Source organism: Struthio camelus, chromosome 1, assembly GCF_040807025.1.
Source record: "Struthio camelus isolate bStrCam1 chromosome 1, bStrCam1.hap1, whole genome shotgun sequence".
Taxonomy (NCBI): Eukaryota; Metazoa; Chordata; class Aves; order Struthioniformes; family Struthionidae; genus Struthio; species Struthio camelus.
In genome coordinates, this window is record NC_090942.1 from 131,095,003 (window position 1) to 131,120,981 (window position 25,979).

The 25,979-nt window shown below is 36.2% G+C and overlaps 1 protein-coding gene across 10 annotated transcripts in view; it reads left to right on the plus strand.

Annotated features, from left to right (window-relative positions):
• DMD (dystrophin) overlaps nt 1-25,979 on the plus strand; it is a 1,217,172-nt gene that overhangs the window by 567,169 nt on the left and 624,024 nt on the right. For all 10 annotated transcript variants that reach the window (XM_068917030.1, XM_068917051.1, XM_068917057.1 and 7 more), the window contains one exon: nt 15,569-15,719. In XM_068917030.1, coding sequence (XP_068773131.1) covers nt 15,569-15,719 — 151 coding nt within the window. The remainder of the gene's footprint in view (nt 1-15,568; nt 15,720-25,979) is intronic.

The window sequence follows — 25,979 nt, forward strand, 5'->3', positions numbered from 1 at the left end:
TACAAATGACGTGCACTTCTCTTCCTGGCTAATTTGAAGTAAGTTAAACATCTGCTCTGTTTTTTTAAGCAGCTATATATGTTTCATAATTTTGGAATTTTAAATACGATTTTCTTAAAATCTCAGCTTGCTTATTTGATCTCCTTTTGTTAAAGTAACAATAATAGTATTGAGTAAAAATTGCTCTAAGTAAGGCAAAGCTGGGGATGACTGCAATATTTTTATCTTAGTTTACTTAGCATGTTGTGCATAGTCAGCAATTTCTTTCTTCTGCAGTTATGCAACACTTTCATAACAATTTCTGTCCACTCTGTGTAGATGCATTGCTGTTATTCTGCAGAATCCCCATTAATATCAGTATGGTTTCTTGCTGATGCTGGAATATACTTATGACAGTCACTATATTTACCTGGAACTGAACCAGGAATAATCACGGCCTACAGAACTAAAAATACAGCTTACCACAGCTTCAGCAAAAAGAGCTATCCATCCCTAATGAAAAAACTTAATGCAACTTTTCCCATAGCAATTTGGGAGAGATTGCTTGAATAGGAGAAAGCTATGTTGATCCCCAGGAATTGACAGGAGCCAGGGAAACTGTATTTGTTTTGCTTTGTTTTAACTACTTTATGGATTTTATTTTTGGAAAAATCAAGCTATCTTGTAAATGGAGCTGTACATCCCTCCCACCCTGAATGGGGAAGTTGCTGTAGCTTAAAGAGCTATTCTCATGTCATGATTGTATCCTCAAGGGACTATAGCCTTCTGTTTCCTAGATACAGCAGAAAGGGAAATAAAGTATCTGTGGAGAACCCGTTGCAGGAGCTTCCGCTGCAGTTAGTTGGTCACTCTAGCAAGCAAGAAGGGATTTTTGAGACCTTCTTTTTAGCCCTATAAGCAAAGCAGGGAAAATCTGAAGATATCTTTGTGAAAATCTATTTCAGTGCCATTTTCTAGGGGTAATGGAAAAAGACTGTACTACAGAACTGCATTTCGGTAAACTCTACGCAAAACATAATGCTATTTTAAATTCTTAGTTGTTTATCCAAACAGTTTTGGTTGCGTAAGTCCGCTGTGGACAGGGGCAGACAGCCCAAAGCACACCCTGTGACACGGTAGCGTTGCCTAGGTCATCAGCAGTCACAATCGCGCTGCCAGCGGGGCTGTGACATGGGGCTGTCTGCCACGAGATGCTGCCAGTTCGCTCTGGCTGCCGCCTAAGCTGCCATCTCTTCCTAACTTTGTGCATCTGTCAAGTGGACTGAAGAGCTTGAGGAAAAACTGTGTTGCTAGGGTGGAAATCCCTGAGTTGCCAGCAGCAGCATAAGGTGGGACATGATTAATAAGGGCAGGGGAACTGGAGCCTCCTTAGTCCCTCTTGTAAATTCACACTTTCTAATCATACCTTCTTGCTCTAAGAGTATCTCTTCTTTTTCTTTTCTTTTTCTTGTTTTAATTAAAGCTGAGTTGTTCATTGTGCTAAATGTCAATAATCACAGAAGAGCCACTTCCTTCTAACAAAGAAGGAGAATCAGTATTGAAATAGAGAAATTAGTATTATTCCAGCAGTAACATAAGGTCTTCCGCCCATATGTGTTGCTTAGAGCTGTCCTCAGTATTTTTCCTGCTTGGATATTTTTTTCTGTAAGTGTAACGAAACAGTGAATGTTGGTGCAGTCCAAGCTATCTAATTGTTGTGTCTTGAGGAAAAGGGCAGACATTCTTGGAAGATTTATTTCCAAATTCCAAACTCCTTTGTTTCCTGGGTAAATTACAAGATACATGTTTTAAAGTAAGCCTCATGGAACCAATGATCAGTCACAATGGGTGATAAAGTTCATTTTTCTATATGGTATATACCCAGAAAAAGAATTTGGCCTGTTCCTCTCTGCTGCAGATGGCCCTGGAGACTATAGCTTTTTTTGTGTCATAAAACAAAGCTGAAAACTCTGCCTAAGAAAAATATCCATAATCCAACACAAGAATGTTAAATATTGTCGAACGCACAGGTGTCTCGAATTTGGTCCTGAGCTTTACCTCCCATTGTGACTGATTGTTGGTTCTGTGAGCTGTACCTTTCAAACGTATACCACAGAAGGGCAGTAAAGCCCCTAATACTCCTATTGCTGCAGACGTACTGCCAAACTCAGTATCTGCTAAGCAACATGATTATATTTGAATGTTTCAAAGATGGGCATCTCTATCATGCTGCCCAACATTTTATGCTAATAGCACGTGAAAAGCTTTCTGCTGTGATATAATACTTAAAGGATTCACAGCTGTGAATTTTCACACCAAAGTAGATGCCTCTAAAGCGGCAGAATATGAGTTATGAAAACTTTACATAATGAAATATGCACTACAAATGTTCTATATAGCTTCATGCACTACTTGCCTTTAATTTTTCTACAGAGAAGTGAAATAAGCTCTATTAAATGCTTAGATCACATTAGCAGTGGCAAAGTATGGGCATTTCTTTCAAGTCTGTTTTAATACACCTGACAGTTCAATTAACAATTATTAACCAAAAATATCCTCAGCTAGAAAGCTTAATAGTTGGAAATTAACTGTAACTGCCTAGAAATCCCATCTTTTCCTGCTCTCCATAATTTCTTATGTCTAGAATCTTACTACAGTTCTTTAGGACTGTTATTACGTGCTATTATACAGGAAGGTAAAGGTTATTTTATTTAAATGAGATGAAAATAGTATATTTATAATATTATTCTATAGAGCTCTAACATCTCAATACAAAGTGTAAATGAACCATAAACAAATTTAGAATATTGTTATGACTAATTTAAACACTGCAAATCCAAATTAGCAAACCTTTTACCAATTACTTTCTTTACCATATGTGAATAAATATTGTTAAATTGAACAAATGAGGTTAAAATGAAGCTTCTTTTTAAACTGTGTTTCAGGTATTTTATTTTGTTACTAATTCTCACAATCCAGGAGGACTAGTATCTAGACTATATGAAAGATCAAAGTCTTGTAGTATTTGAGCTTCTTTTCCCTTATAAATGGGCTATGTCTGCTCAATTTTTATTGCTTCTTGCTGTACTGCTGTGTTCCCGGAAGACTAGATTTCTGTTTAGCTTTTATGTTCTTAAGGAAAAAAAAAGAAAAATGTAGTTTCAGGTAGGAGATAACTAAAGCCAGACACTATTAAACTTGCCAGTTACAGTCTCAATCTGCATGATCTTAGACTCTGTTTCAACACAAGTCTTCTTTCTTTCCCTGATGATTCCAGAGGAGGATGTGAAAGCTCTTGTTCAACTTACTACTGGCAGATCTTTTATTCATAAAGCAGATGAAAAGTTTTGCCGTTCCTTTAATGACTGCGTATATGCAAAACTGCTATGACATCTTGCCTTTAGACTTTCCATTGCCCAGAAAGATTCATGAAGGCCTTTGCAGCAGTAGCTAACCATCTTAGGTGGTACAAAGCTGCAGCAGTAGCTAACCATCTTAGGCGGTACAAAGCTGGCCTCTAGCTTCACCTTAACAACCACGTTTTAAAGGATGACTTGCTTGTATAATTTGAGCTCTCTTCATAGCTATTTTATGCCTTGAGATTAGTGATGAACAAACAGCACTGTGCAGATGAGATTCTTTAGCAGACCTATACTGACTTACAGTCACAGTTTCTGCCTCTGAGGCTCACCTGCAGCATTTACAGTGTTTTCTGGAAACTATTCCATCCAGTCTTTTTGAACTCGCCTGACTCAGATCAGGTGGTGGCATATACCTGCCTTGCTGATTCCTCCTTCATTTGCACCCTAGCATGGCTTCAGACAGTCTAGGCAGCATAAGAAACCATTCCACTATCCATCATTGTTTCTGCTCAGTGGTAACAGGTTGAGCCTTTTGGCTGCCCCTTTGTCTTCAGCAACCGACCAGATTCAGACACCTCTTTCCTTGCCTGGGTATACTTGCTGAGCTCATCTGCGGGCAAATGATCTTTGATCTCTAAAGTTCACATCAGTATACTGGAATTTCAGTTCATGCTTTGCATTGCTCTTTAACTTCCAAAGGCAGCACGCTAAGGTATTTATAAACAATATTCCTAAATTGTACTATATAAGCAAGTATGGTGACTGGAGTCCCCTCATCTGCCCTGAAGGACAGCTGATTTCTGAAATTAGTACATCCAATATCACAGTGACTTCTTAGCAACCTTTTTATCAGGAACCCTCAGGAACCCTAATATGATAGAAGATGTGAATCATTTTGCCAGATTAAGAGGGAGGTTGAAAACTATATTCCCCAAAGCACTCTGGAGTTGTCAGGGCTGGGCAGTGATCTTGCCAGTCATCACTTGCCAGTGATCTTTACAGTCATCCACAGGGTGACTGTAAACACACAGGCAAGCATTTGAAGGGAAAACAGCAGTGACTGATCAATACTTAGCAATATTTATGTGTCTGTTGAACATAAGCAAGCATGTCAGACTTCACAGCTCCCAGCTTTCATATAGCTTCAGACTCCTTTTGACTAAAAAGATGCTGGGCTAGAAAAAGAACTAGAGGCAAAGAATTCTTTCGCGCTTTCTATGTCGCATTCAAAGATCAGGAAGAAATGTGAGCGTTTGCCTTGGGACTGCTAAGATTGAAAGTGTCTCCACTGTTAAGTGCTTGGGAAAATGCATATCTGCCATGTCTATATATATATAAGTTTGGCACATCTATTTTCTACACTGACTAGAAAAGAAGATTACAGTGACCAGATGGCTTTCTGAGATCCATTGAGACCCATTTGGCCAAATGGAGCTCAATCTCATTTGCTATGAAAGTCATCTTCCTTTTGTGCAATTTTTAAGTTAAAAGTTTGTACAGCTTGTGACCTGAAAGGTCTTGGCAACTTTATTTTCCTAATTTGGGGTTATTCATAACTCATCCTTCTTACGACAAAGCTTTGCAATCTGGTGGATGGATGATTAGAAATCAGATAATGTAACTCCTTTTTCTGGATCTTTTAATGTAAACACGGCATGTTGTGCCTCTTTTTTAAGTACCCTGTTCTGATTACAGTTATTTTAAGTCATTAATAGTGTGAATTGTGCTATTTCCACGGAAGAATGCTGCTAGTACCTTGATCCGTATACACCTATGTCATGTCTTAGCTTTCGTTAATCTGACAAGTCTCGTGTTCTGTTTTAGGGGGATGACTGGGAAGGTAAGAGAGGGGGTGAAACTAAGATTGAATTACTTCATTTACTGAATCATAATTTACCAAATGTAATAAATTATACATTTATATATTTTAATCCTATAAGCCAAGTTGGCTGAGCAAGTACAAGTAGCTATTCCTCACCTCTCAATTTGACCCTGTGTGTCTGCACAGCTGGTTTTTAGTTAGAAGATCTAAGACCTAGAGTCCAGGTGCCATTGGAGCATTGTCCAAATGTCCATGTCCTAATGCCGCACAACTGGTTTGCGCAGGCACTGTGGCCATTCATCTGGGATTCCTGGACATCTAAGCTACCCTGGCTGCCAGAGTGTGAAAAACTAGTAAATTACCGCTGACAATAGTACAACAATAATTATGTCTAAAAGCAGGAGTCTAATGCCAGAATGGTAGGGCTGGCAGGCTGGACTGACAATGTATTTGCTATTCTTAACTGTCTTGCATGTACCATATACAATAACAGTCCATCTTCCAGAAATAAGAAACAATCAATATTTGAAAAAAAGGAAAGGCAAGGCTTTTGCATTTAAATTACTCTTAACTTACACGCGTGGAAATCTTAAAATATAGAATATATTGAATATATAGAATCGTAGAATATAGATGCAAACTTCCAGATAGTGACCATTTTAGGCAGCTGCACATTTTTCAAATTCTCTGTATCACCAGTAGTACAGTCATACCCATTGGTCGAAAGGGCTTTTGCTATTCATGACGTAAGAATTTCTAGCTTGATAAGTTATAGTTAAGGGTGTCTTAGGTCTTTCATCATGCACAAGATTAATGTGCATAATGCTGTGAACATTTATATTTGTAAATGAATATATAATTTTACTATATAAATATATTATATATGTATATGTGTATATATGTGTGTGTGTGTGTATATATTTAAAATTCCTCTTAACTACTCCATTTAATTTTTGAGTTGTTAAATGGTAAAACTTGCCAATGTTTTTGTAACCATTACTGTTCAGTTACTGTTCAACAAAAGGTATTGCGTTTTTCCTGTTTATCCTAAATATTGAATATACTTTATTTAACTGCAGTAAATCTGCAGCAGTCAAAGGTAAAAAAGAAGTTTTCAAATACCACCACTCTAAAAATACTTACCAAGGTTTAATGGCACTGGAAAATATGCTTTATGTAGGTTATAGGTTTTTTTGTTTGTTTTTCTGTTGTAGTAATTGGTATCACAAATACTTAAGATATTTTTGTAAAAGATCGAAAAGATATTATGCTTTACCCAAAGAGGCTCAGGATATTTTCTTGTTAGCAGCAGGTTAGCAGGATAATGCATATTTTCTTGCATTAATATAGTTTTCTTCATTTTTCCCCACTCTATTTCTGAAAGATTCATCAGCATTTTAGTCACAGAAAAATAAGTGTTTACTATATGTTACTGTTACAGTGACCTTCTTATAGTTACTCAAATTTCTCACCTGAAGTAAGTTCAATAAATGAAAAGGGAAAAGTATTTTAAATGAAATTCTATTGCAGACTTTTAAGACAATCTACATCACCAATGAAAAAGACTTTCAAATGACTAAAAAATTCTGAAAGGTAAAAAATGCCTAACACAAATATAGGTACCAGTATTTTAAGAAAACAATAAATTAAATAACTCCACTGTTATTATTTTCAGTGAAGTTAGGGAGACTAATTTCCTTATGCCATTACATAGATACTGAACGTATTTGCCACACCTTAAATGGGGTAGATAAATTTGTGTATGGCTGTAACATTTTTCAGGCTTAGGGAGTCAACAGCCAGTAAAAACTGATATCATTAGTTGTATGCTATTCCTCCTGCTCTAAAGCCACCGCTGTAGGGGGGATTTTGAGGCAGGCAGTGGATACAAGGAACTGGACAAGGTCTAGCACCTCTTTCTGTGTCCAGGCTGTAGAAATTAGCGTTTCTTTTTATTCTGTTCACCTTACGATTTTTGTCACATTAAATTATTATCAGGTGACGCTTTTTTATTATTTTAGTCTTACAATTAATAACAAATTAAATTATTGTGAGGTGACGCTAGATTTAAAAAGGTATGTATCTCCCCCCCTTCCCAAACAGGAAGGAAAGCACCTGGGAGCACAGTTCAGCGGGGACCACGGTTCTCTGATCTACCAGTCAGGCGCACCAAGCTGGTGCCCACCCGGGGGTCCGCCTGGGGCCCGCACACGTAGTTTTTCTGGCATGGAAATCAGGGTGCAGGAGCGTGAAGAGAGTATGTACCGGTTTGGGTATTGCCCCAGAAGGGACCTGACACCTGCAGCAAAGCCTGGGAGCCCCGACACGCACCCAGGATTCACAGCATTGACTCAGGACGCGTCTACTGGTATTTTAGTCTGGGATGCTAGACGACAGCTGACGTCTAGCATCCTTAGTTACCCCAGCGAACTCTGGCTCACGCTGTAAAATAGGCACGCCAGACTGGGGTCAGAGGAACTGGACCCGTGCCCCTTGCCAGAAGGCGCACGGCAGAGGCCGGGCACCCGGTGCTGCCTGTGTCACGATGCAGCTCTGCTCTCGATACCCGCGCTGCTCCCCGCGGCCGAGGTAGCCAGGGATGCTGAGAAAGGGCAGCCGTCAAGGTGAGGAAGGAGGTGCAGCCGCTGGGAAGGCAAGCAGGAATATCTGTTGCGTGTGTCGAACGCGCCGGCTATTTCAGGTGCAGGTTTTGGTACTGGGATAGGCCCGCTGCAGATGTCCAATACTGTCAGGGCGCAGCAGGGCTGCGGGGGCAGCGCCTGCCCCCCGCGCCCGTCCCGCAGCGCCCAGGGGCAGCGAGCAGAGCCGGCGGCCGGGACCCACCGCGAGGCTGATGCAAGCGTACCTGCGGGGCAGCTCCGGCCAGGCCTGAGCTTTACTGCGGCTCCTGCGGGCCCCCGATGAGGTTTCTGCCGGGTCGTTCTCAGAGAGCAGCTGCGTTTGCTGAGGCCGAGCCGGGGCCACGCGGCTGTGCCCGGGCAGCGGCAGCCCGAGCCCGAGAGCTGGGGAAGGAGGTTGCAGAAGCCGCTGGTGCGCCGGGGGTCTCGGGGCAGGCGAAAGGGAGCGGCGCTTTTCCACACGTGTTCTCCTTGTATCAGCAGGTCATCGCTGTAAGGTTGGTAGCAAAAGCAGGCTGACGCTTTCTGACTGGCACTGCAGCGCGCCACAGGAACCAGCCTAAGAATAAAATATACGTATGCCCTTTACACGTAGGGAGAATACTCATTTGCTTTTCCATAAAATTGAGCCACTCTTCATCTAAAATGTATGGTTTGGGGTTTATTTTTATATTTATTTTATATATATATTTTTTTTTGATATACATTTTTTTGTGTGTAAGGGAGTTGCAGCAGGCTATGGTCTTACCCAAATCACACTTAATAAATCAAGTACTTTTTATTTTCTCTCGGGAAAATGTGATGCCTGCTTTTAATCCAGGTGCCTAGGCAAAGTGCTATAAAATACATCACTTAATCCTTGCTCTGGTGGAGGAAGGTCTTTTTGGAAAGAAAGGTGGAATATTAAAGTTCAAATTCCTTTACATAGTAAATAAACTTTATTTAGTATAAGCAAAGCATGCATGCGTTGGAAATTATATGGAGTGTTTCTCTTTAAACAGTTGATGTCTAGCACCATTTAGAACCGAGGAGTTTTAGTGCAATTCTTAATTATAAACAGTCAATAAGTTTATTGGTCTGTCACACGTCATCAGAATGAATTTGTGTGTCTGAAAACCCATAATGACACACAGCTTTTTGCTTTTTCATAAGCATTTAATTGTCTTTGTCTTTGGTACAGTGAGGGACATTGACTGCTATGGTATCATTAACTGTATGACAGGAAATGGAGTTGCACTGCAGGGGCAAGGGCTTCAATACAATCCAATATGTTAAGATATTTATAATTTAATTGCAATTTATAATGTTTACAAGTTGAATGTGATACTGCAGAACCTACCTCTCAGAAGAAGAGAGAAATTACATTTGGTACTGATAAAGATAAATTGTGATGGATAGCCTTGTTGTTGTTATCATTATTTTGGCTGGGTTTTACTTTTTATTTTTGATCATTCATTACTGATTTGATGAAAATCAGGGTACAGAGATGTGAAGAGAGTATGTACAGTTGAGTCTTGTCCCAGAATGGACCTTGAATGCCAGCAAAACCTGGGATCAAGATCTAGACATAGTGATGTTGAAAACAAAATCACCTTATTTAGTCCAAATGCAGAGAGGATAGGCAAAATTAAATATAAATTAAACACTCAAAAGACATGAATTCTGTGAAGAAAAATGAAAACATCAAGTTCTGTGAAAAGAGGTTAACTGTTTCTTTAAGTGATTTAATTGTTGAATTTACATGGCAAAAACAAGTTTTCATGTTTTATTATCTGTCAGAATGGCTGTAAGTATTAAAGCTAATGCTCTAACACACTAATATATAATTATTTATCCTACTTTGAAGTTTTGTATTTTTCATGAGGTGCTAATTGTGCTGAATCAAGTTGACAAAATTGCATAATTTTTAGGTTAATATTAGCATAATCCTACAGTTCAGTGTTTAGCAGCAGCAGAGAAATAAAGATTGCTGAGTATTTCTGCAATATGAAGAATAGCACTGTAAGTCTGTAACAATTATAATTTCCATAATTTCCGCAGATGATTGTGACTTTTAGGAAGGTTTATAACTAATCATGTTCTTAATAATATGGGCCAGCTGGCTAGTAAGTATAATTTTCCTCTGAAGTTTTGCTACAGCAAAATAGATCATAGAAGTGGATTTCACTGTTTCAAAATATCAAGGAATGAGTTCCAGCATCGTTACAAAATTAAGATTATTTACTTTAACATAATGAACCTCTTGCACCCTGTCTCATGTTGTGACTACCCATTATTCAAAGGTCTTTTTCTTCATGTCTTCTACCATTGCATGGCTTCTTAAAAAGACCAGTCTTGGGACATGAGACATTCTTTAATCACATAGTACAGAGTTCCACTGAAAGCATATCTGAATTGAGATTTGTAATTTTTTTGTACACTGGCATGTAATATATTGCTAAAGAATATCAAATTCTGCTTACAGCTAATTTGATGGGGTTTTTCCCTAAGTCAAGTCCAAAGATTTAGTAGAGCAATAATCTTCAAAGGAAAGAATGCGCCAGTATTTTTGTGGCGTAATGTAAATTGTGCTACGTATTTGCTCAGCAGTTCTCTTTGGTTGCTTTTTGCCTTCCAGAGACGGGATAAATCCATTGTGGGCTACTGAGAAAAAAGGAAATCTTTCAGACTGAGTTTAACTCGCTCAAAACATTGCTGAATATGTTCCCTTTGGGGGTGTCAGTGCCTATAGAAAAGGTTAGGCAGGTGTACCGGTGCTTTTCACTTGTCAATTCTAACATATATTCCAATTAGAGGAACAGAGGATCATGTATCGGAGCTCATCTACAATGCTTAAGCACTTTACAGTTGCGTATAATAATACAGCCTAGCCTGTAGTCCATATGCAATCTTATGCTTGGCTTCAGGGTTCCCCGCTGTATCATCTCATCAAGCACAGGCTAGAGAAAATAGGACAGGATAGCACGGCAAAGAAGAAAAACTGTCCTGATATCAGGCTGTTGCCTAGTATCCAAATCATCCCAGCACATGACCATCAAGGGAAAGGGATTAAGTAGATGAGGAAACAGATGAATGGATGTACAAGGTTTTTCTAGCTCACTATTTTGTTTCTGACAGCAAGAGTGGGTACCTAGGCAAGAGTATAAGAGTTGCAAGGCATGTATTGGTACTCTACTAACCTCCTAATTGGGTGGCTGGGGATTCCTGAGGCAGAGATCGTCTCTTTGAGTTTTCATAGTCTTCAAAGGATTTCTCTTTCATGAACTCTCTTATAAATTTTTACCATCCACAGTCTGCTGTACAAGGACTTCAACATCTTAGCTGCTCTATGTGTGTAGTTAATTAGCTTTCTCCTTTTGTGGGTTTTGAAATTGCCACCTGTTAACAAATTTGCAAATGTTAAAAAAAAAAAAGAAGAAGAGGGAAGAAAAAACTTGTCTCTTTGAAATTTTAAAAAGCTGTTCAAAGTAGTACTGCTTGTAAAATGAGAAATTACAGAGATTTAGCAGGGGCAGCTCTCACTTAGGTACGCAAAGGGTGTGTGTGGTCCCATAAAACATGGTGTGAGCATGAAGGTGTGCAGCGATGATCCTTTTCGTCACCCATTTAGAATGGAACTACATCTGCCACTGATTCCTGGATACAGCAACAGCTGCATTTTTTCTTAAAACTGTAACAGCATTTGAATACCTCTAATTACCCAAGGAGCATTGATTTTTAGTGCATTTGCCTGTCCGTAAGTTCACTCTGCTTTTTTGCTGATACTTAATATTGGTTTAACTACATCCCTTACTATAATTGAGGGTAACAACAATTTTTTCCAAGATGTGAGCAATAAGTAGTAGTAAGTTTTAACTATGCATGTCTCCCTGCTGCAACTTTTCATTTCTCCTTACAACTCTTACTAGCCAAAGCAAGGGGAAGAAGAATGGAGATTCTGTTTGCAAGTGCTGGAATGCAAATTCAGTGATACAGATATCAACTGCTACTACATTTTTGCATTTGAGCTTCTGGTAAACTTCCTCATGCTGAGAAGAGTAATTTCATTTTTGGAGAAATAGGAGGAAAGCTGTTTTAAAGTAGTGGCTGAAATGAGAAAACATTCTGGGTCAAAAGAAATAAGTAGATTTTAGCTATTATTTTCTAGGTAATTTTTAAAAATGTAAAATAAGATTTTCCATTTAATTTGAATTAAGGTAGTTTAAAACAATTATTAAAATTTATCTGTCAGTTATGGTTTGTCTCTTTTTGAAAAATAAATCATAATAGTAGGAAAAAATTGTCACAATCATTTTAATACATGAGTTAGGCAAGTGGCTGCAATTTTGAAGTAGATCAATAGTCTGGTTGCTTACAACGTTGCTAGGAAATACAGCATGGTTGACAGATTTCATACAAATCCTGCATTATTCTGTAGCAAAACAGAGCTGTCTTAAACATCAAATAGGAATCTAAATGTATTTCTTCCCAGTAATTTGAACATATATAAGATTTGTTTTTTCTGTCATTATGGCTAAGTTTCAGAACAGCAAAGAAAAGTAGACCACATTCAAACCTATGGTTTGAAGATTGCAAAATCTTCAGCTGACATTACTTGATAAAGAAGGAACAATGCAAAGGACACCATGGACACGGCAAAACCAGTAACAAATACCTGGACGTTTGAAGAGTGATGTGCTATATGAAGGGAAGAGGAGTGAGGCATAGAAGAAAACTGTAGTGATTCAAGATCTTATATTAGTATATAAGGTGTTTTATAACTATAACGCTGTTAACACTTTTTGAGCTATATTTTCAAAAGAAACTCCTCTAATGCATTCAAGAAAAATATTTTGAGTGCATGATCTCTGCTTATTGTTATGTTTTGGAGTACTCATTTTCATGCCTCAATAACCAAATCCCAACAATTACTATTGTGTAGAAGTTACTATGAATCTTTGTATGTACTTTTCTTTCTTAAATACATGCAGGTTTTGTGTACTAATTTTTTTTATTATTATTATTTATTTAATCTTTTCAGGCAATTTCTGGGTTAATTGGTAAGAGTGGGTTCCAAAATAAAATCTATGGAAATTCTATTTAAATAACAGCTTTACAGTATACCAGACACTTACTTCAGCTTTTATTATAATGAACAAAGAGACTTGTATTGACTTCAGGGGGGAAGGCAGTAAGCCCACAAAGGCGTAAGGGAGTCATTAGATAAACTACCCCACCCAGGTTTCTGGTTTTAACTAGTAAGACCATGTATTTTGAATATTACGAAGGATTATTTCGTCCCAGGCTGCATCTCTCTCTATCTTTACTTGCCACCATTACTAATGGCATGGATGATTATTTGGCCTGCCTGAGCACTAGCATAGTCTTTATTGTGGCTTCTTTGGACATCCAGCCATATTGAAATAAACCAAGATACTCTGATCTATTCTGATACTTTGTCTGTGACCACTTCCAGTAAAGTTTAACGGACACATTGTCATTTATTAGAATGGTTTAGAAAGTATCTTTAGACTGGGTAGGACTAAGCAATAGCTATTGTAAACTATTAACCTCAGGACCCATGAATCAAATTCTGCTCGAGGAGCAAAATGAAGTGATTCACAGGTGGTTAGGGGTCTACTCTTCTGTGCAGGATTTAAACTGAACAGTCTGCTCTGTCCTTTTAAAAAGTGTTTTAAAAAGTTGTAATAAAATAATTACTATTATTCTTTCTCCTTCATCATCTAATATAAGGAACATTTTTATCTCAACTACTGTCTTGAGCAGTGATCAGCTTCTTTTAAAAAAAAATCATTGACAGAGATATTTAATTGTGTGTGTGCTTTTTTTCTTTGCTTTCTATTTTCTCTAGATTATAGTTAGTATAGCAGAATAAGTACAAAAGTCACAGTTTAACTGTTTTCTGGTCCAACTTTATTTTGTATATTATTTATCAAATGTGATTATTATGTGCAGTATCTTCAGAGTAAGACAACAGCATGTTTATAGTGGTGTGTTCATCAAAATAAATCTTTTTGGTCTACCGGAAAAGGAGGTCTAGAGAAAAATATATGTCCCTATGCAGATGGTTATGAAGGGATATACTACTATTCATACTATATGGCATTAAAAGATTTTAAAACATGAAAAGTGATTTGGGAATGTGTAACAAGTAAGAGAGAAGAAAACACTTACATTTTCTTCTAAAAAATAAAAATCATTAGTATACGAGAAGAAATGGCCTGTATTCCCTATCAGTAAACTGATTCGATTTGGTGAATTAAACTCTTTAACATTCAAACATTCATATAGGTTGTCCATACAGAGCCAGATTACTTCCTGGAAAAATAATTGAGCATCTTTCTTGTTATCCTTTAAGTACACCCTAAAACCTATTATAAGCCCACAAAGGAGGATTATTAAACTGAACAACAGTAGCATGTTTAATGATGATCTGCTAACAAACCATCCTAGTTAATCTCTTATTAGTGATCAAATTTCAACAGCAATCCAAAACATGGAATAACTGAATTCCTTAAGATGTTGGCCACCTGCAAAATAAACAAATTCTGGCTTCATGAATACTTGACAGTGGCTAAGGCAAACAGATCTTGACTGAGCAAATTAGTAAGTTACTCTGGGCGAAGACAGTTTAGATCTTCCCAGAGCCCTAGAAATACTTACAGTCTTGTTTGAAGTAAACTGCAGATATGGTAGCAATTTTTTTCATCCTTGCTTATTGTATGAAACCCCATTTTAAATATTTTATTTTTGTTTCAATCATCTTTGTATTTCAGACGTTTCTATTTTTGAATAACTATCTTCATCAAATGTTCAAATTTAAGTGAAACATAGATATAAAAAAGAATAAAATAAAAGAGAATAGTAGAATAAGTGGAAATTTTGTTAAGGGGAGTTTCATTTTCATTGCAATTGGTAGATCTTTGTATCCATTGTGAGGGAGAAAAGTGGGCAGGAAAAAACAAATTTTCTTTAGTAAAATTGGAGCAGGTTTCTTTGGGATAGTTTCTCATCATAGCAGTTTGCATTAAAAAAATGTAGTCTTTTGCATCTGTATCATATATAATATTACAATTCATATTTCTATAGAAGAAAAGTCCTTTAATTACAATAGGATTATGGGGCTGGGTCTAGGAACTAACCACTTCAAGAAGATATCTATTGTTTTTTCATCCTTTGTCTTTTGATACGTTAGGTCAGATGTATCCTGATACATCTGGGTATGTATCCCAAAGAGATGTGTTCCCTTTGAAAAGGGGACTGAAAGTAATTTACGTTCACAACACACAACCAGTATGCTCGTTTGCAGTGGCTGGCTGCAGTGTTGGTAGCTACAGCAAATGCCTGAAATGTGATAGAAGCATTTCATCAATAGTGGTGCTTTCTTCAAGCTAGGATCTAAGCATATTGGCAGAGAAGTATACCCAGTTGCACTGAGGCCTCTAAATATTAAACCTATGAGGTAAATTAAAGTGGTTTAGCAAGGCTGTTAATTTGAAACACGTTTTGAGCCATGGAATTCATGTAAAACATAAGAAAGGATTAAAAACTGGAGCAGACACTGATTAGTTTCACATATGCTTAATAATATTTTCAGTGTTCAGCAGTACTACCATGTTTCCATTTGATGAAACTGTTAGAAATGTGAATAGATAATGCCATCCAATCACACCTATTGTAAACTGAAACATTCAATATTTTTCTTTTTTCTTTTCTATAGTCAAATAAGGTATGAATAGTTATTTCATCTCCTTTTATCCTTGTAGGCGGTTTGACAAGTCTTTGGAAAAGTGGCGGCTTTTTCATTCTGACATGAAGAGCTTCAATGACTGGCTAACTGAAACAGAACAGAAGCTGTCAAGAGCACAGATAGAGGCTGGAGACGTGGGCCATGCCAAAACCAACCAATTTCTCCAGGTATGATTTAATTAATCTATTTCCTGCTTGTCTGCAATACCTAGAAGTTTGCAGGTGTGGATTCTCTCTCTATACAGCTTTGCAGTTCATTTGAGGTGCATTTCTAGTGTTGACTACCCAGTGGCAATTTTGTTAAGATATTGTTCTTATTAAGTAAGAATTTTCAGCAGTTTGCTTTCAAATGCATTTTTAAAGGAAATAAAATACATGTTAAGATGGTATATTGCAGTACTTCCATAGATGGATGTTTGCTCAGCTTTATTTAGAGTGCCCACTAATTTCCATGTGATGTTTATGACCAGCGGAATAGAAGTATCAGGCTTTATTTCTAAATCTTGTGGAAGAAATGTGATTACCTATTGAGCTCTACAAGAGAGATTCTATAAATGGTCCTGCAGGTATCTTGCTTATTTTGCCTGTTTCATGTTTTAATCAAAGAACCTTGCGGATGCTTTTTTTGTCAAATGTGTGACATTTGTGTGTGACAGAATAATAGCCACTTAGTTCTCATGTGTCCTCTTCTATTTTATCTGCCTTTCATCTTGCAAGTTTTTTAAGTATCATAAGGAAAATAATAATTCTAGTTCTTAGTAGTTTATTTCATTTCCCTTTCTGTTTGATTGCAATGGTAATGGGTATCAAAAATTAATTCTAAAATGATGTTTTGCAAGTTGATAGATTCAGTTGAATAAAATGGCTTTACTACACTCAAGATTCATGTGGTAAATTACTACCTGTGCATAAGAAAAAGTTCCTGTTAAACTAATCAGCATTTATGCGTTTGAATTATTGGATTGAATTACTGGATTTTAGGTTAAAAGAAGCTAGGTCTATGTAATGTCGTAGATACAGTTTTGTTTGGAATGCAGGAAAGAACTGATCTAAAATACAGGTATAAGGAGGGAAAAGCTGTACATGTTAGGAGTTATTCAATAACAATTTTGGAAAATCTATTTCTGTATTCTCAAAACGGCCAAGTATTTTATATACCTGTGAGCTAAAGCTCTTGGCTTTTTATCTACCTTTTAGCCTTAGCCTACAGTGAAGAAAAAAATCATGCCTTTTTGTTTTGAATATTTGAAGTTACCCTTTTAAGATTTACGCTGTCATTTCTTGATTGTAAAACTGCAGAACCAAAAAGGGCACCACATCATTCTGTGTGAGTGTAAAAAATATTAACCGTGAAGCAATATATTGACCTGAAAGAGTTAAAATAATAGAAAAATATTTTTCTGTAAATGACTACCATCATTTTGAACATTGAATAAGTCAAAGATCTGGCTGACAATCAGAGGTGTTAAAAATCCATTGGGTGTTAGGACATTCCACAGTCCCAGCTGATTAGAAATATAATTTTCTTGTCATCATTAAGAAAAAAGTGCATGTTCAATTGAACATCATACTGAAAGACCCTGAGATAATGTCGTGTCGTACAGAAGTTCAAATTTCATTATAGAACAAGACTGCTTCTGTTTTACCTTTCCTTTTGACCTAGCCTCCTTCTCATCTGTTATCCATTTGCTGTTTTCTTATGGAATGTATGAGGATCTATGCACATTTCTCTGAATTATGTGTTTCCAAGTTAAAGGTAAAAACATGGGAGAAAGTAAACTATACATTACAGAAACCTTAAAAATGCAAAATGAAGTTGGTTGTGTGAAAAGTACAGCTTCTGTGAGGCTGACAGAAGAGATCATGAAAATCTCCATTAAGTTAAGCAGTTAAAACAGCTTAGCATTTTGACTTAGTAGATTAGCAACTTGTTTTATTAATGAGATCATGCTGCCTAGTGAACCAGATTCAAATTTAACAGGATTTGTGTGAAAATGCTTTTACAAGCAAGTGAGTAGTCTTGTATTCAACAAGAAATTGTTTTAGAAAAAAACTACATTAAATGTTCTAATGTGTAATACTATTTCTAGGTAGAACTACTTTGGAAAAGTAAAGATTAATGTGTTCATTAACATTCAGTAAATACATAGAGTCAAATGTTAATGTAAAATGAAACAATCAACAGTGCAATTAGGTGGTTATGTTAATATAGGTTAAGAGGTAATTACGTTCTTCTAGGTGGATTTTCTGGGGGTTTTGTTCCTTTTTGCTACACAATGTAGTAGGATGACATTAAGTAACATTTATGCATTATATATAATGCGAACAAAAGCTAATGATAGAATTCTTTCATTTCAGGTCAGTTGTGAATTTTTTGCTAAGACTTTTTGAAAGTAGAACTTTGGCTGTTGAAAAGGATCACATTTCAGTTTTTAAGACATTGTAATTTACTTCTTTTATAATTAGGAGACGTAGGCTTTAAAAGGATGTATTATAGATAGCACATCATATAGTCCTGTTGAAACATACTGAACTTTGCCTTTAAAGTAGTTAAAGTTTTTTTGTTGTTGTTTGTGTTTTTTCCTCTTTTTTTTGGCTCTCATTATTCTAACGAAAGGCTTTTCTGACTGTTCACTGCTTAAAGCCTGAGCACTTTCTTCAACTTCTTCCATAGACACATTTGCACTTAGTTTATACGTATTTGCTCTTGTGCCAGGACTGTGCGTTAGTTCAGTTTTCTCTGCTCCCCAATGTTTATCCCCTTCTGTTCTTATAGGTAGCAATTCTGTCCCCTATTGGATCTCATTTTGATAAACCAAAACTGCAGTTTTCTAACCTGTTCTCATATGCTAAGATGTCAGGTTGCCTAGCTATTTCCTGTGCCTGTTCCAACTGAGACATCATCAATACCTTCATGGAGATAATTGAGATGATACATTTTATGACTGAATTTCCATTTTACCACAGCTAAATATTAGAATATCATTTGCAATCATTTATCCAACATTTGACACGACAGGGTTTTCCTGTGGACTGCCTTACGGTCCCATTCTATATTCCATTTCACATGCAAAAAAATGTACAGGTTAAATTGGAAATTAATGTGAGATTAATAGGAAGTGAGGAAGAGAATGAAAAGGTACGCTGTTTGTTCATGTGCCATAGATAAATGTTACAATGACAGTTACAAAAACAAAAATTCTTCAAAACTGTCAGAACTGGACTGTCGAGTTAAGTTCCCAAGTCATTACTTGGGAATTTAAAATGAGTGTCCCTATTTCAGAAATACTGAACATTTAATGTGTTTGTTCTTTACATTGATACTAAGAATTGGCCAGCGATCTGTCTCTAATTAGTATCCAGTTTTGGGCTGCAAATTTAACTTTGTCTTATAATTGGTGGGAGTTTTTTAAATAATAACAAAACTGCTTTTGATTCTGAATTTTGAAATCATTTTTTTGTGTTCATGATGTTCATCCATTATAATTGGTCAGTGATGGGTACTTCCCACTAAACAGGCAAGGGCAGAACTTTACACTTTCTTTTCTATAATTTCATTGTTTCAAAAATATTACTGTTGTGTAATCATGGCTTAATTTCCCAACTATTTACTTTCATCTACACAAATAACAAGGATATTCTCTTTATTTTTAAGGTTACGTAAGACCTTAGAAATCAGTAAGGCTGAAATTATCAGGAGGTGGTTTTATTAATTATACTCAGCCTTCTGAGCATACTGTAGATACAGTATCTGCTGGTAAGTTACGGAAGGTCTCTCTTAAACTGTTCATAAATTGTTCAGCATTCACAGTTTAGAGCGCCTATCCAAGCCTGCAAAAGGCTTGCGAATGACTCATCCCTTCTCTCCACCTTCCTTCTACTGCACTGTCCTGTCAGGAACTTCACATTTTTGCCTTGTAGATGTTGAAGAAAAAAGAGATACAGAACACTGGAGCTTTAATGTTGAAAATCATGGTCATGCTAATAATTTCTCTCTTTTATATCTAAACTGGATTATATGGCTGTTGATGATTTAATAACCAAAACATTTAAAAAGTTCTTTCTGGTGTACAGCATAAATGTAATCAGGGGATGTAGAAGCAGATAAACGTTTCAGTGCTCAAGGCCACATATTCTCATAGCACAAAAACACAGTGGTATGTAGGTGGATTGTTTATTCTGTGTTTTCCCATAAATAACTAACTTGTAAAAATACTATATGTTATATAATGGTAGTGGATTTCATCCTGTAGATTTCATATTTTAGATTTATCTCCTGTTTTGCTGAGTGATTAAAGTTATACTACTAATTCATAATTTTGCTTATTGCAGTATCGCCATTTAGGTTAAGATCAACTGATGTTTTTCGTATTATAAAATATTTTCATATAAATAGTAGAAATATGGTAAAATATCCTTTATGGTCAAAGAGATGTCTGCAATTTCTTAATGATTCTACAACCAATAGAAGAGTATAGAGTATGGAATCAACAAAAAATAAATTTAGCAATTTTTAGAAGGAATCTTTAGTTAGAATGATCATAGCACATTTTACAATGTCCCTCATATTACAAGGGTATGTCTAGCATTATCCTCGAATATGTGGCTTATATTTTATTAATAGCAAATGCACTCAGTTCTCTTGTTATCATGTTGAAAACAGATTCCACGTTCCTGACTTTTTTTTAATAAGGGTCTCCTTACAATGTTACGTATCCTTAGTACTGTTAACAACAAAATACGTAATGTTGGTAGTGAAAGTATTTTCTTAAGTTCAGATGTGCATTACGGAGTTTTCAGAGTGGGGAAAAATAAGACTGCACGCTCTTCTGGAAGCAGAGAGAAGCTTAAGAAATCATCTTTAATAGTCATTAAAGCAGCTCTGAATGTGTCAAAAAAAGTACTTAATTCCAATTAACAGCCCACTATCAAATGATAGAGGTAAGATTGGATATAATTTTAGGAAATCTTGCATACACAGGCTCAGAATATTATGTTATAGACTTGAGTAATGCTTTAATATAAGTGGCAGGAAGCTCAGATCAATTGACCATGTACCTGTTTTATTTTGGAAATAGAATTAATTGTAGCATTTTTCATGTAGAACTAAGAGAAAATCTACTGTAATCTTAGGAACTTTTTCATTTATGAAATGAACATCAGAAGGCTAAGTCATAAAATCAAGCCTTTAATGAACAACCAAAGTGATTCACATTTCTGACCAGAGATCATAGATGCATAGTCTGAAGTTTTCAATTGATATAATTTTTATACATGCCATGAATGAATGAACATGTTCTTTCTCTTTCCTGGAGAAAACAAGTTCTTGGACTGGAATAGTCAGACTTCCTGGTACCTGATTCTGACTGCCTCACTTTTTGAGTATTTATCCTCACCAATTCAAGTGGGTTATAAAGTACTAGCAGATGGAGACCCTGGGAGAACAGGGGAAGGCGACTGGGTTTTATGTCCGCTTCAGAAACGTTTTGTATATATTTATAAAAAATAAAGGAATGGAGAATAAAGTCTTTCATGTGAATGAATTTGGCTCTGTTTCTGGGCTATCTGGGACATTTATAGTCAGCGTACATGTAAGGATAATACGCTTCAGGTTCAGCAAACTGATTTAGGCTTTTGCCGTGGTATAGATATAGTTCATCTGATGTGTCCTCAGAGTACTGGGCAATGAGTGACTGAATGAATTACTGCTTTGAAGGAGGATGAAACTGGTTCTTTTACCTAAGAAAATATTAATCCGGTTTGCTTCCATGAGTCTATCAAAAGTGATTCTCAGATTGCATCACTGATCACTGTGGCATGGGATTAAATCTGCAGTTATTGATGCATAGATCTGAAGATAAGACTCTGCAGTACAAATTTTTGAGACTTGAATCATTTCACTTAATGACTGCTCAGTCTAGAAGTTTTTCTAGGTCTTCTGTCATGAATGATCACGTATGCCATTAAAAATTGCTTACCTGAAACAGCTGGGGGAATGTAACACTCCTAGGGTGTAAGTTTTTGTACAAGTTAGTTTTATAAATTCACGTAAAGAGGTTTTGCTGTGGCCCTTATCACAGATCACTTTATTGATCTTATTTGGAACCTTTCGTCCCAAGAGATTTTGCAGACTCTATCCATCACATACACCTTCTCAATGCCATCTTATTTTAGACAAAAGCCATAAAGACATTACGATGGAGCACATTGGATAAGAGCACCAGTTAGGGTTATATTGGTTCAGAACTGCGTCAAGAAATCCTTTGTGTTTAGGAAGAGCAAACAACAAAGTGTTAACATTTGCCATCAACAAACATACGTTAGTTGTATTTACCCATTGTAATTGTGGTGGTCAATTTTTGTGATTCATGATGGGCTGCCCTTAGTCTTTCACACTTAGGAGTTTTTAGTTTTAGAGTGAGTTCCTTTTCACTGAAAACCTGTACATGCACTTTTATGATTTTATGTATATATATGTAAAATGAGAAGGGTCAAGGGAGTTGGGAATGAGTTTGACAAATGATGGGTGCCTTTGGAAAAGGCACTTTTTGGCTGGACTATTTTACTATTTATTGCTCATTTCAGATACATTTGTCGATTCATTTATTTTCTGTAAGGTACTGTTACATACAGAGGTGGAATGTATCAGGCACAGAAATAGGGGTAACATGCTTGAGCTGTTTAAATAAAATAAGTACTTTGGTACCTTGCACAGCAAATATCCAACATACTTTACTCCTACTTAATATCTGGGAGTGAGATTCGTCTCACCAGAACAGACCCAGTGTAGGCATCTGTATCTGAGCTTGTAAGCCTAAACTCCCTTTACAGCCAAAGGAGAGAAATAGGTAGCTCTAGGGTGAGTCACCTGACCTTCTGAGGTAGCAACCAGAACGTTGGAAAGTGTAATATGACAACATCCAGTGTGTTAACTTCCTCAGAAAAAAAAGTGTAATTCACATTTTATTGGTTAATTTTATGTGTATCTTTAAAAAAAAGAAAAAAGAAAAGAGAAGAAGTCGTGACAAAATAAACTGAAATTTTTTAAGAAAGAATTTGCTTCAAGTGTACCCCTTCCTCGCTGGGTATTTCACCAGCTTTGGGGTATTAAAAGTTTACTAGTGCTGGTGAAGTAGTAGTGATTCTGCTAGAATGCATTACAAACTAAGTAATGCATTCATACTGGAATAAATATATGTTCATAGTTGGGAAAGATGTTTTGCCACAGTACAAAGATGAAATTCACTGAATGTTTCACTGCATGTAGGAGGAAAAGTGAATGAAGTGTAAATGGATTGCATTTGCAGTTTGTTCGGTGAACACCAGAAGCAGTGAAGCCAGAATTCCTAGAAATTGTGTCTTTTAAGTATTTAATGTTCCAGCAGAAATGACCACCATCACAGGGGCCTTTATAAGGTGTTCTTTTTTTGTGTGAGTTCTCAGGTGTCTGGTAAGGTGTACATGCTGCAGCTGTTTCCCTCTCAGGGCCCAATAGCACCTGGTTTTCTTTATCCAGTTGTCTTTTTTCAAAACATTTATATAATGCCATTATTTTTTAGAACTCTAATCTTCTGTCAAATTTGTTTGAAATTGGCAAGTGTATTTAAAACTAAGGGAGAAGTTTAGGGTGGAAGACAAACCAGTGAATAAACAGAGAGCTCAGTCATAAACTTAAGAAATCATATTAAAAAGTGCGTTAATCCTTTCAAAAAAGTAGTAACTTTGGAACTATTTTTGACCTGTTTTGTGAAAGCATTATCAAATACTTCTTTTCCAAAAATTACCTGTCAGAAACCATTTAAATGGAGACTATTTATTTCTTTTGTCCTGTTCAGAGCTCCCTGAGGAAGTTTGTTTTCATTTTTGTTGCATGCGTCATGCTGCCTTGCAATGGTATATGCAATTAATTTCCTTTCCAAAATTAAAAACTTAGGGGAAAAAAAGGTATATTACATTAGGAAAATTTATGATAGAATTTTGGGGCAAACATTATATATTTATTATATGTAGTGTTTGATCTCAATCCTTTTCTCTGTTATACTTCTACAAGCAGTAAAAGTGATATTAGCTAGTTAATCTTATAAAAAGTGAACACAGTGAACAAGTGAACAAAATTAAGCTTGTGCTGGTTAAAAAAAACTCTGTGTGTGTGTGTGTGTGTGTATAATTTTTTAAAGTATATATATATGAATGTATATTTACACATACACATAAACAATCATTATACAATTTTTTTAATATGTTTGACTTTTCACAATGAAAGTGAGTGTAGGAAAAATTCTTTTATTTTAATAGATGTAAATATTTCACATTTGCTGAATATCTTCTATTCTTACTTCAAATAATGATTCTGTTTTTCATCTAATTAAAAAGAAAAATAAATATATTATTGATTCCCCCACGTATTCAGACCACTTAGGAGCTTCCATTTTTATTGAATGTTTTAATAAAGTGTAAAAATGATGAATTATGGCAAATTCTAATTTATATGTCAGTTATGAGAGACTGTTGTACTAATTATCAAACTATATTAAATTTGGGATATTCAAACCTCAAAATTTTGCAAATTTAAAAATCAATTCTTTGTTTATTTTTTAATGAAGGCAACAAACCCTTACACAATGTTAATCTATGCTAGACTATAGGAATACTAATTATAGAAATATATTAGGGTGGCAAATATCTGCCAATTTCACAACATTATTTGAAGTATCTCCCTGTATCCCCTCGAAAGAGGACAGTCAACATCAGTTATTATTTGTGATTTTCATGGAAATGAAGAGTGAGAGAGTATTCGTACAGGAGATGAACTGAAACTGGGCACGGTTCTGATATTAAGGTGCTATTAGAAGGGAAGTTGAAATAGTCAAAAAATAATTTGGTTAGGTAGTAAGAATCTTTTTGAAATGTACAGTCCTGTGATGAGCAGAGGATTCAATGTAATTTCCCATTAGAGGCAGAAATGGGAACTATTATTCAACTGTGTTATATAAGATAGCTGATATAAGATTTATTTTAATGAAGGCTGTAAATAGATGCCAATTCTTTAATATAGGTTAAGTGGTCAGTTTTATTTATTTTTCACGATTTGTTGACATTGGATGAACTATGTCCTTTTGCCATCCAGAGTAAAATGGTGTGGTTCTCTGCTTCTTTTTAGTAGCTAGACTCTAAAAATATATTAATGCCTGCTACTGCTTTTTTGCCAAAATATCTGACTATTTATCTTCGTGATGAAGCTCATCCAATGTCCCATGGTTCAGTCCCTACAGACGTCTCAAATGAAAACCAAATATTATTCCACTTGTCCAGCCTGTGTGGAGACATGAGATCACAGTTTATTTCTGGAGCATGCGAGACAAACTGAAAGTTCAGATAAACAAAATTCTTCTTCTGTACTTTCGCAATAAGCATGACACCTGAAGTAATTTACACAGGACGTTTTCCTTTCAGTAGTTGTTTTTTTGAAGCTGAAGTAGAAGAGATCTGTTCCATATATTGTAAATCCTTGTGTTTAATGTAAGGGCTTGCTGCTAAGTGCTTATATGTTTTTATTACTGTTATTTTAGTAAATTGAAGTTCATGCCTTTAAGAAAAAAAACACAGCTGAGGGCACTTTGTTATAATATGTCTGTCTGAGGCTAAAAACAGCATGGGAGACTTTTGCTTGTGCCTTCACAGGCAAAATCCTTTTTTGAGTAAACTTCAGAAAAGGTAACAATCTGATTTAGTAGACTTAACTTGCCAGAAACCCAGATTCTTTCTAACACGTAGCACAGACCGAATTCCTCAGAGCACTACTAAACCGTTCAGGAGCTTTTCGTCTTTAAGTAATCTGCCAGAATCCTAAACACACATTAAAATCTGTTCCGAATGAATGAGTGTTTGGTAGCTCGTGTCTAAGGGCAGTTGAGCAGATCTCAAGAACAGCTCCCACAGCACAGAGTACGGCTGTGTTTTCTATTAGATTGTAAATGCTTCAGGACAGGGAGTGTTACTCTGTACTTGTACGCTGTCTGGTGCAGTGGAGCCTTAGCTGGAAAAGCGGGGCCCTCTGTCAGGTGCTCAGAGCCAGGATCATACTGATTGTAATCGTTACGTTTGTGATGAATACAGAACAGAGAATTTAGAGTAGGCAAAAGAAGAAAAAAAGGAAAAAAAGAAAAAAGAAAGTATTCTGACTAGTTTTAATGATGTTGTGATTTATGCGGATGATTTTATAACATTTTCAAAACTATACATGCTTCAGTTAAAGTGGAACACGCTAGTGTATTGGACCTATTGAATGTATCATTGACATACTGTTTTCATTTTTGCAAGACACACCATTCCCATTCTGATGACTGCTAACAGGAAGGTATGTTTTCTTGCAATGCCTTTTGTTAGCCCTTACATTACCACTGAGTATCATAAGGTTTAGAGATGAAG